Source organism: Acipenser ruthenus, chromosome 43 (assembly GCF_902713425.1).
Source record: "Acipenser ruthenus chromosome 43, fAciRut3.2 maternal haplotype, whole genome shotgun sequence".
Classification (NCBI taxonomy): domain Eukaryota; kingdom Metazoa; phylum Chordata; class Actinopteri; order Acipenseriformes; family Acipenseridae; genus Acipenser; species Acipenser ruthenus.
Window position 1 is genome coordinate 360,418 of NC_081231.1, and position 12,500 is coordinate 372,917.

General features: G+C 45.1%; 1 protein-coding gene across 2 annotated transcripts in view; it reads right to left on the reverse strand.

Annotated features, from left to right (window-relative positions):
• LOC117398517 (prospero homeobox protein 1-like) overlaps positions 1-8,229 on the reverse strand; it is a 12,057-nt gene extending 3,828 nt beyond the window's left edge. For both annotated transcript variants that reach the window (XM_033997453.3, XM_033997452.3), the window contains exons 1-2: positions 8,090-8,229; positions 1,288-2,745 (exon numbers count right to left, since the gene is read on the reverse strand). In XM_033997453.3, coding sequence (XP_033853344.3) covers positions 1,288-2,706 — 1,419 coding nt within the window. In that variant the 5' untranslated portion in view covers positions 2,707-2,745; positions 8,090-8,229. The remainder of the gene's footprint in view (positions 1-1,287; positions 2,746-8,089) is intronic.
• Between the last annotated feature and the right edge of the window lie 4,271 nt (positions 8,230-12,500).

Sequence of the window (12,500 nt, forward strand, 5' to 3'; positions counted from 1 at the left end):
TCCTCCTCTCCTCCCTCCCTCCCTCCTTCCTTCCTCTCCTCCCCTCCCTCCTCTCCTCCTTCCCTCCCTCTCTCCTCCCTCCCTCCTCTCCTCTCCTCCCTCCTCTCCTTCCTCCCTCCCTCACTCAATTATTTACTGTATTTTTTTTTATATTCTCTTATTTGAATTCACTCATATTTACTACTGACTTTACTGTATCTTATAATCGCTCTTATCTGTGATATTTTGTATTGTGATATTTTGTTTACAATTGTAAGTCGCCCTGGATAAGGGCGTCTGCTAAGATATAAATAATAAATAAATACATACATAATAAAATGGGCCATTTTTTAAAAAAAAACTCTATAACAAACAACCAATAATAAAAAATCTAAAATCATTAACAAAAAATATTATATATATATATATAAAATCAAAATACTACAGTTTATTTTGTTAAAGAAATTCTGCGTTCTTTAGCAGAGATTAGGGCCCTCATATTGATCGATCGGGTTGAAAGAAATCTCCGATCCATTTTTCCAAAGCCTCACCTTTACAGCTGAGAAGTGATCAATGGCAATTAACTTCCTCACGGAGTGTTTTAAAAGAAGATCATTTTCCTTTCTTCCCGAGCGCTGGCATTTTTCCTGCTGTACCGAGGCTGAAAACTAATGACGACAAATCAGCTTAACGACAGGGTTTACTGACCACCTGCTGATAAATACTTCTTAAATTGCAATCACAAGTACGTTGATAGATGAGATGCTAGCTGTGTCGCTCCAGAGATGACAGACAAAGAGAAGGAGGGGGGGGGGGGGGGGGTTACAAAATTAAATCGCAAGCTTTCAGACCTCCGAGGTCACATGTAAACATCAATCTCTCTTTCCTACTTTTGCCTGAAAGGTCTTGAAAGCTGACGACTCATTAATTGGTCATTTAGCAGATGTTTTTTACCCAAAGCAACTTACACAGAGACTAGGGGGGGGGGGGTGAACTATGCATCATCAGCTGCTGCTGCTGCAGAGTCACTTGCAAATATCTTTTGTTTTACGTCTCACCCGAAGGACGGAGCACAAGGAGGTTCACTGACTTGTTCAGGGTCACACACACACACACACACACACACACACACAGAGTGAGTCAGGGGCTCCAAGCCTCCTATTATTAAATTAATTATTGTTTTAGTTAGCCCAATAAAATGTATCTCCTACTCTTTGTCTATAAATCACGAATGTGAATTTCTGCACACCCGCATCACCGACACTATCTTGCAGCATTCAAAGCCCTGCAGGCGATTCGAAAGGATATTGCTGACTGCGTAAGGTAGAGAGACGGGTCGCCCGGATCCTGGTACCCACTCGTGTCGGGCTTCATCTTGGGGTGCATCGCCGAAGACATGCCCTCCAGAGTGCCCAGGAGGTGCAGGGATGGGTAGGGGTGCTGGGGAGGGTGGTGATGGTGATGAGAGGAGAGCTGGGTACTCAGGCTGGTCATCTCCAGATAGGCATCGGGGGACAGACGGTCCTTGCAAGGAGGTACCCCGCGGGCCGCGGCTGCCGACGCGAACATCCTCTGCATGGTGTAGTGGACCAGCGGCATGGGGATAGGGGGCTGGAAGGCGGACCCAAGCGCCGATTCTTTGACCCTTGGGAGGGGGCTGCTTCCTTGGTGATCCAGGGACTTCCGAACCACCAGGGGCAAAGCCTCGACTTGGTCCGCCATGAAGTCTCTGCCTCCGGCTTCGTTTTCGAAGAAGGGTCCCTGGTTTGGGTGTTCGTTTTGTTGGAGGAGGAGGTGGTGGTGGGGGTGGTGGTGGTGGTGGTTTTGGGGTGGGGGCGGCTGGAAAGCGGGGGTCAGGGGCTCCAGCGCGTCTCCGGGGTCCTGGCCTGGAGGGGCGAACATCCTCACCACACCATCTATAACTTGGGCTACGGCCGCTCCCAGCTCTTCCTTCAAGGCGTCGGCCAGCTTCTGCCCCTCCAGGTTGGCCCAGGGCTGGCTTTTCCCTACGTCCGCCAACAGGTCCTTCAATCTGGGGCCTTCGAAGGAGACGGCTTGGGACGATAAGGGAGAGCCCCTTTGGGGCCCTGCTGCTAAATCTTCGGCTTCATCCTCCTCCTCCTCCTCCTCCTCCTCTTCCTCTTCCTCTTCCTCTTCCTCCACAGCCCCGCTGTACATGTGATAGACTTTCTCTTGAAGCTGAAGGAGCTGCTCTCTCATGCTGTCCAGCTGGCTCTTCAGTTCCTGTCTCTCCTGGTTTCTTTCTTCCTTCTTGATCTTCGGTCTGGGAGGTTCCCGGACGGGCTCGGCTCGGTCCGGCCAGCCCGGTCCGCTCAGACGGGCACCGTTCCCCCCAGCATAGAGCTCCTGAGCTGGGGAGGAGCCCATGCTTCTGATGATACTCTCCACTCTGGCCCGTTTCGCCCTCATGTACTCCTGGTAGAGGTCCTCCATGTCTAGAGGTCTCCTCTTGCCTGGGGGGCTGGAGGGGGGGCTGTCGCCCAGGGAAGCCTCTCCTTCAGAGTCCTGGTAGGGCTCAGCGGCGCCGCTCTCCTGGGGGAGAGGGGTACTGCCGGTGGTTTTGAGGAGCCGGGAGATGAGGGAGCCGGCCGGGAGGGGGTAGGGGGGGGCCTCCTCGTATGGTCTGCCCTTCTTGGGGGTGCTGTAGAGACGGTAGGGGAAGGCATGGCTGGTTTCCCCCCCTGCTTGGTCCTTGGTGCAGTCCATTATAACCTCTTTGTCTTCAGCTGGAAAAATGAACAGTCGCTGTGTAAAACATGGAAGAAGAAAAAAAAAGTGAAATAATATGCAGCCGACGCTTGTGACCAGATCATTACCTTTAATGCATCCCTGACATGTGATCTAATCTATACAAGGGCAGGACAGCAGCTCGGAGTGTGACCGGTAGGTGCTCGGTTGGCAGGTGCTTCCCTCTCCAAGACTGAATTCATAATAAACCTTGCACCCTTGAATTTAACATAAATACATACAGCTGCGGACACGCGTTTTGCATCACCTAGAATTTTAGGATTGAGAATTTTATAAAAAAGCAATTAAAAAAAACCGATATTAACATTTTTATCATCATGGAATCAAAGAAACTACAAAATGATGAAACGCAAAAAAGTCTAACTTAACAGCAATCCTGTAGTATTTCATGTTAGATTTTGAAATGTCACATTTTTCAGTGTCAGTTTTTTTTTTCAGTTCAGTATAAGGAAAACTACCAGCAATGTGTAATTATTATTAATTTCTTAGCAGACGCCCTTATCCAGGGCGACTTACAATTGTTACAAGATATCACATTATTTTTTACATACAATTATCCATTTATGCAGTTGGGTTTTTACTGGAGCAATCTAGGTAAAGTACCTTGCTCAAGGGTACAGCAGCAGTGTCCCCCCCACCTGGGATTGAACCCACGACCCTCCGGTCAAGAGTCAAGAGCCCTAACCACTACTCCACACTGCTACCCCAATTCGACATGTTAACGTAACAGCAGGTTTCATTAGACTCTATGAAGCAAAAATAAATAGAATTCTATAGGGTGATGCAAAAACCGTGGCCATAGCTGGGCACGCACGCACGCACGCACGCACGCACGCACGCACGCACGCACACACACACACACACACACACACACACACACACACACACACACAGACATACACACACACACACGGACATACATAACACATGAAATACGGCTTTTGCAAAACCGAGGATTAACTGTCCTTAGCGGTATAACTCTGAGTGCCGCGTTCCCCTCACAGCATTGAAATAAAAATGTCTAAAAATGGCTTTGGAGATTTCTCTTATCTCGTTCTCTCCAATCTGCATGTCAGAACAGAGCTGCATTTATGCAAAATGCCCACCGTCTCTCTTCCCCGAATCCGCAGTGCTGCACAGGGAGAAACCTGTTTTACGATGATTCCCGGCGCGCTGGTCAGCCTGCAAATTCACACAGCCTGGCATTCGTTTGTTAGTAATTACCCGGTTTTGCGTTATTGATGCAGCGTGATTTCAAAATGGATTTCATTAAAAAAACCACCTGAAGAACGGAAGCCTCGGCGCTAGCCCAACACAAAACAAAATGAGAGCGTTATACGAGTATATAAAAAAATGCAGGCTAAATAATAATAATAATAATAATAATAATAATAATAATAATAATAATAATAATAATAATAATAATATCAGAACGTTTCAGATTACAAGTCATTCTTCAATTGGATAGAAAAAGCATATATATGTATGTATGTATCAATCAATCAATCTTTATTTTATATATAGCGCCTTTCATAGTGGACCCACCATCACAAAGGCTTTACAAGATAGTGAGGAGCAATTTATTTCTTAGCAATGCATGATAAATTACATGGGCAGCAGTGTGGAGTGGTGGTCAGGGCTCTGGACTCTTGACCGGAGGGTCGTGGGTTCAATCCCAGGTGGGGGACACTGCTGCTGTACCCTTGAGCAAGGTACTTTACCTAGATTGCTCCAGTAAAAACCCAACTGTATAAATGGGTAATTGTATGTAAAAATAATGTGATATCTTGTAACAATTGTAAGTCGCCCTGGATAAGGGCATCTGCTAAGAAATAAATAATAATTATTACATACAGTGAAATACAAGGCATAGCGCATTCAATACACGCAGTAAATGTGCAGCGTGTCTATGTATCTATCCTCTTAGAAAACTTTCAAAATGATCCATTATCAAATGCATTTTAATAAAGTATAGTAGACAGTTTAAAAGTTCGTATATATTAGCGGAGCTATCTAGGAGTCCGTTATATATATATATATATTATTTTCCCCTCCTCACTTGAACCTCCGCCTTCACTATTTCTCTCATTCCTGTCAGATGAATCCAGTTAGGCCGGAGCCTGTAACTGCACTTGCCTGACTGGGCCAGATCAGATCCCGGATTATCTCGGCTCTTTCCGCTATCGCTCGGGCTCCAGAGAGCAGATGGTTGAGTAACATATTTACACAGACTCGAAACAAAAACCAACACAGAAAAAAAACCAGATAATAATCGAAACTGGGGGAGGGGAGGGGAGCTATGAATTTCACATGGCTGGCAATAGAAGTATTTGTTTTACTGTGGGTTCATGTTGTATTATCTTCGCTTTATAGAGGCCTTTGAGAGTGTGTCGCGCCGTCTAAATATGTTATTATGATATGCAGCCTCAACTTTAATTTCAAACAAAGATTACACCGCCGAACGAAAAACAATGTGTGTAACGTGCCGTTTGACTTGGTTAATTTAAACAAGGTGTACCATTATTATTATTATTATTATTATTATAATAATAATAATAATAATAATAATAATAATAATAATAATAATAATAATAATAATAATAATAATAATAATATAAATTGCATACAAAATGTACGTATACTTCCATGTACTTCACAGATACCAGCTACACTTATATAAATGTGTGTGTACACGTTGTTTTTATTCAATAACGTTCACAGCGCTGCTTCAGGTTATTTCTGCATGGTTATTAGTCCTCTGTGTTTTTTTGATTCGCCAAAAAACAACTAAACAGATTTTCCATCACGAGTTCGGTTTTTTCTCGGCCAGACTGTCTATTGAAAAACGCTCGATCGAGATCAATTGCACCCAGATTGATCAAACCCCAGCCGGAGTGTGTCCATTGTGTAAAAACAAATCCTTAAATTATCAAAGACGAACTGAATACCTAACAGACACGGAGCAGATTACTGAAAATGTTTTAAAAATGCCTCAAGTTATATATATATATTTTTTTTTTGACATTTCATAATCCACGAGAATCCACGAGCTCTGTGGATTATGAATTCCTTGATGCGTTTCCCATAAAACCATGCATTTTCAATATAGATGCTTTGTGGAGTAAGGCAGCAGTGTGGAGTAGTGGTCAGGGCTCTGGACTCTTGACCGGAGGGTCGTGGGTTCAATCCCAGGTGGGGGGACACTGCTGCTGTGCCCTTGAGCAAGGTACTTTACCTAGATTGCTCCAGTAAAAACCCAACTGTATAAATGAGGAATTGTATGTAAAAAATAATGTGATATCTTGTAACAATTGTAAGTCACCCTGGATAAGGGCATCTGCTAAGAAATAAATAATATTGCTTTGCCCACGTATTGAAACGCTGCGCATTGCATCGTATTAAACACGTTTCAAAGCTGCTTCATTTGCGTGGTATGCTCAGGCACTTGCTAGAGTTCACAATAGTTTATTTAATGTTTTTTCCACCCTTTACATTTTAAATATTATTACTGTCAGTTTTACTACGTCATAAAAAGAGAGCTCCTGCTGTCGTTGTATATGTTTTAGCTTCAGGAAACCGGATATAGGATGGATTCTATAGGATGCGTACAGAAGGTCCCAAACACCGGGGGTTTAACCCATGAAGTCCCAAATGAATCGTTTCTCTCAATCTGTCGCTGGAGACAGATCGGCCCGCTGGCCGTTTGCAGCCAAGAAAAATATGCTACCATTGGAAAAGTTTTTAGAAGTGTGATATCTATACTCCCAGCGTCCCGTTTTGGGGACAGTCAGGTTAGACGCGTTCCCGTGAGCACAGTAGTGAAATTTCACGCCGGTGGGTGGTCGGTCATTTTTTTGGGGGCTTATTTTTGTACTGAGCATGCGCGCCACTGTTTCGCTTCTGTTCCGCTTGCTGTGTCAGAAAAGAACTCCCGACTTCACTCGTGTTAATGTATTGCTATTAAGTTTTTATCACTGTTGACTATTTTTTTTTGCAACACGGGTAACGCTGCCTTATTGAATTTAAAGGAAACTTTGCAGCATGGACGGTGTTTGTTGACTTTTTTTCTCAAAACACGGGTAATTCATCGTCCGGATTTTATTTCTTTATAAAACACGGCCAGCAATGCGTAAATCGTAAAGTATTGTGTCGATGACATTTCTTCTGCTTTACATTTGTGTAAAAACAAAACAAAACAAAAAAACATTTTACTTTTTGGGATAATCTCAAAATACGACCCGTCAGAATTTATAACCGTGTTTTTTTTTCATTGTATAAAGAGTGGTGGCAGTTTCTGACACCCAACGCGACCCGTCAGAATATATTACCCCCCCCCCCGGAAAAAAAACAACAGGGGTAGCAATTTCTGATGGGGAGACAAATTATGACATCTATAGCTGTCAGATTTTGCTACGGGGAGGCAGGTGGTGATGGTCCGAGACACTATCATCGGCTGAGGGGTCGGGGAAACACCAACAAATTGATCATATTTAGGCTTCGGTTTCTTACATTATATCGGAGGCGTCGCAAAAGCAACTGATGGGCCGTATATGTGCAGAATTAATAGCTACAGGCGCATCATAACAATATAACATTAAAATATAAAGCAGATGCCAGTTTTAAAAAATGCTCCAAAAGATGTACGAATTAGCCGGTCCTCAAATGGAGACAACGGCACTTAATGGGTTAATAGAGACTATAAACGAGCTTGCATTGGTTTTAATAGTATGTTCTATAGAACGCCCTTATCTATGACCAAAAAAAGAACGTTGAAAAAATATATTCGATTCCAAAACTCCAGCGAAGAACGACTCGACGTGCAGAAATAACGCAGCCCACGTATCCGAGCCCTTTGATAGTCCAGTTATTAATGTAATATATAGGGAGCGTTTTATACAGGGCAGTGCGTCATTGGAAATAGCGTACGTGGTTGCAGCTTAGCACGACGGACAGCGCGACACAGTTATAGAACACCGTGCAAATAAATACATACATACACAAACCAATTAAATAAACCAAAACCGGAGACCCGAATTAATATATTTACGAAAGAAAGAAAAAAAGCTTCAAAAATGACAAAAGTTAAAAAAAAATAACACGGAACATAATAGTTTGCTTCACACTCGTTAAAAACAAACGGTGTTTGATTGCAGGACAACGCAATTGGATGACAAAGGTTTTAAAAGGTATAATATTTCACGTCATGTTTCGACACGCTGTTGTAACACGGCGTATCGCGGCTTTACAGGAATATATTAACTGAAACTAGAATAGTTTACTCTATTAATAGACTCCCGAATACTAAGATACAGAATACGCACAGAAAGCGGGTTTTACTTACTTTGTCAGCGAGACGCACCGCCGGTATCCTCTCCGTATTCCCGGACGAGCTGCGGTTTCAATGCAGGCAGGTGGGTTCAGGTTAGTTTCCTGTTATTGAATTGCCATCGTTTTAGCCCTCGGCGGCTCGCTCTCTCTTTTTTCACTCTCTCTCTCTCTCTCTCTCGCTTTCTCTCCTCGCTCTCTTTAATGGAAGGGGGCGTTAGGAGGACAAGCGACACCCCCTTCCCCTCTGCCTGTTTCCAAACTAGACGTCACAATGAGAACACCTCCCCACGTGGGGTCCAGATCTCTCATCCAATCGACAGGGTAGATCTTTTTTTTTTTTAAAATGGTTATTATTCTATGTGTTTATTTGTTTATTTATGTCCTCCCCCTCTCCCCCTCTCCCTCTCTCCCTCCCTCCCTCTCTCCGGTTGTGTTCCAGGGCGGACCGGGCTGTGCTGCGGACGCCAGTGCGAAGTTTGGCTCGTTCGGAATTCTCTCTGAAAGGCTCTCTTGGGGAGAAGGATTCAAACAAAGCCGTCGAATAAAGAGAGAGCGATCCGGGAGGCTGCGGTCACTGACTGAGGCCAGATTGAGAGCCAGCAGCAGCAGCGCCAGAGGAATAGAGTAGGAGTCAGCTGGAAAAAACTGTCCCGCCCCATATACACGGGCGTTTGGGCAGCAGTGTGGAGTAGTGGTTAGGGCTCTGGACTCTTGACCGGAGGGTTGTGGGTTCAATCCCAGGTGGGGGACACTGCTGTTGTACCCTTGAGCAAGGTACTTTACCTAGATTGCTCCAGTAAAAACCCAACTGTATAAATGGGGAATTGTATGTAAAAATAATGTGATATCTTGTAACAATTGTAAGTCGCCCTGGATAAGGGCGTCTGCTAAGAAATAAATAATAATAATAGTAGCTTATTGATCTCATCAAGCAGCTTCTTGAAGGATCCCAGGGTGTCAGCTTCAACAACATTACTGGGGACAATTCTCACACAATTCTCTGTGTAAAAAATATATATAGAGCAGAATTATAATTATAGAAATAGTGGCCCTGTAGTGGTTTTTTTTTTTTTTTCATGACACTATTTAAAGTTGGTTCATGTTTCAGACTCCGGCATATCATTTGTGGTCGGAGTCGAGGGTCACAGACCGGTCGGAATGACGTCATCCCAGTCGCGTCACGCGCCTGCGACCTGAAATCGCACAGGGTCGGAGGATTGGTGAAAGATGTCAGTATTTGCTACCTGGTCGGAGTGAAGCTGCGCGGCTTTCACAGCTGTCTCCGCCGGACGTATCGCGTCCATCTGCAACAGAAGCATGAAGCAACCCTTGGTGCACACTGCTTGTGACATATCCGAGCGATTCTTTGAAGAATGAACGCACGATGAGCGAACAAGGCGCCTCTTTCTAGCAGGGCGGCGCTTCGGCCCACACAGCTGATTATTCCATTGCTCTGTGGGGCTATTTAACGCACATGCTTTACCATACCTCTCTGTGCTTTACAATGCTTCCCTATGCTTTACCAGACCTCTCTGTGCTTTACAATGCTTCCCTATGCTTTACCAGACCTCTCTGTGCTTTACAATGCTTCCCTATGCTTTACCATACCTCTCTGTGCTTTACAATGCTTCCCTATGCTTTACCACACCTCTCTGTGCTTTACAATGCTTCCCTATGCTTTACCAGACCTCTCTGTGCTTTACAATGCTTCCCTATGCTTTACCATACCTCTCTGTGCTTTACAATGCTTCCCTATGCTTTACCAGCCCTCTCTGTGCTTTACAATGCTTCCCTATGCTTTACCAGACCTCTCTGTGCTTTACAATGCTTCCCTATGCTTTACCAGACCTCTCTGTGCTTTACAATGCTTCCCTATGCTTTACCAGACCTCTCTGTGCTTTACAATGCTTCCCTATGCTTTACCAGACCTCTCTGTGCTTTACAATGCTTCCCTATGCTTTACCAGACCTCTCTGTGCTTTACAATGCTTCCCTATGCTTTACCAGACCTCTCTGTGCTTTACAATGCTTCCCTATGCTTTACCAGACCTCTCTGTGCTTTACAATGCTTCCCTATGCTTTACCAGACCTCTCTGTGCTTTACAATGCTTCCCTATGCTTTACCACACCTCTCTGTGCTTTACAATGCTTCCCTATGCTTTACCACCGCTTCTATATTAAAAGGGTGCGTGATTAAATCAGCAGGTGTTTCCCGTGGTAATAAAGTTGGCTGGTTGTAGCTCCCAGTTTTTTTTTTTTTTTTTTTTTTCGTACTTCCCGTTTCGAACCCTGGACGGCTTCCAATCAACTCGCAAGAAACGCTGGAACAGCGGTTTGTGACGCGCGGGTCAGCGGGATAAAGGGAAGCGGCCACACTGATGGAAAGACAACAGCTACTCACCAAAAATAAGAGGGGGGGGGGGGGGGGGTTAACCCATCTGTCCAACTATGATTTATCCCTGGGAATGATAAGATAAGGCCTTTTGTCTGCCGGTTATTTGGTTTGGAAAGTTACTGCTGTGCGTGTTATTTCTGTATTTTTTTCTTACAGGGTTAGGTAATACATTACCGCGTGTTTATCTCCCCCCCCCTTGAGAGAGAGAGAGAGAGAGAGAGAGAGAGAGAGAGAGAGAGAGAGAGAGAGAGAGAGAGAGAGAGAGAGAGAGAGAGAGAGAGAGAGAGAGAGAGAGAGAGAGAGAGAGAGCGAGCAGCACAGTATGTGTCTGCCTGCCACAACCTGAGGGACAGTGTGTGACACCCTGCATACACGACCATGGGTTACTGTTGATGAGGAGGGAGGGAGGGAGGGAGTTATATCGTTCAAAGGGAAGGGAACAATGGTTTTTTGTGTTTGTTAGGTTCTGTAATTGTATTTCCGTTTTATTATTTCTGTTTTGTATTATAAAAGCTTTGGCAATACCTGAGCGCTCTCGTCATGCCAATAAAGCATTTTTGAATTTGAATTTGAATTTGAATTTGAGAGAGAGAAGATAAATATGGTATCCCTACACACCGGGGAACAAAGGGGGGGGGGAAAAGTACCAAAAAGAATCTACTTTCTACTAAACACACACACGCACGCACGCACGCACGCACGCACGCACGCACGCACGCACGCACACACACACAGGGAGTCAGTGGCTGAGCCGGGATTTGAACCTCCTGGTATCGAGACCCCTTTTCTTTAACCGCTGGACCCACCAAACAATCATTCTAATTGGGTCTCTGTTTCGGTTGCTCCCATATTGAGCGATCATTCTTTATCTTAACCTGGATTTTGAGCTCGTTTGGAGAGTCCTACCTACCAGCTCTAAATACGGGGGGGGGGGGGGGGGGGGGGCAGTCCCGGCGTTTAGGATTCTCTGGGCAAGCTCAGGGACGGGCAGATGAAGAAAAACAATGATGATATTCAAAGAACAGACCCCAGAGGCAGCGGGACACAGCGATGACCTCAGCGCTCGGAATCCTCTGGGCACACGGCCGCGGTGGAATGGCGTTCCATAGGCAGGCGCTGCGTCAGCTCCTGTGGCTCAGTCTCCGGGTCTTTCAAAAGGACCCTCTGACCTGAATGAGGAGAGTCAGCCCCTTCCATTCAGACCCTAATCCCTCCCCCGCTTGTCCGCGATCAGCCGGCCGTTTGTTTTTTTTTTTCTTTGACGCAGCAGTCTTTTACAAGTCTCTGCAGGGAGATTAGTTCAGCGGCCTGTTGGAATTGTCATTGTGAACTCGGGGGGGGGGGGGAGGGAGAGGGGGGGGGGGGTAAAATTTAAAGTCACTCTGCAGCAATTGAGACCAGAGAGGGAGGGAGGGAGGGAGGGAGGGAGGGAGGGAGGGGTGTTTGAAATGTTTTTTTATAATTGTGTTATAGCGATTCCTCAAACATGGCTTGATCAGGCTGTGTTAACTACGATCATCAGTTCCAGTATAGCCTCTTTTTCTAGCAGGAAGCACCAGCGCCATCTAGTGCACAGCCGGTGTACTGCCAGCAATGCACCATGCATGGCGCTGGCTCTAGCTTGTGTAAAAGACGCAGCAACTAACCCTGAAGAGCAGCTCCTGAACGCTGGGTGAAAACAGTTTAACAAACACAGATTTACTGCAGAATTAATGCTAATATCATAGAAATCCGTTTGAGAACCGCTGGTGGATCATTAAAAATCAACTCCAGTACGCCAATAAACTTTTCAGTCTTAGAAAAGTCTCCCATAGTAAAAGCACAGCAAAGTGTAATACAGCACAGTGAAAGCATGGCAAAGCACAGAGAGGTCTGGTAAAGCATAGGGAAGCATTGTAAAGCACAGAGAGGTCTGGTAAAGCATAGGGAAGCATTGTAAAGCACAGAGAGGTCTGGTAAAGCATAGGGAAGCATTGTAAAGCACAGAGAGGTCTGGTAAAGCATAGGGAAGCATTGTAAAGCACAGAGAG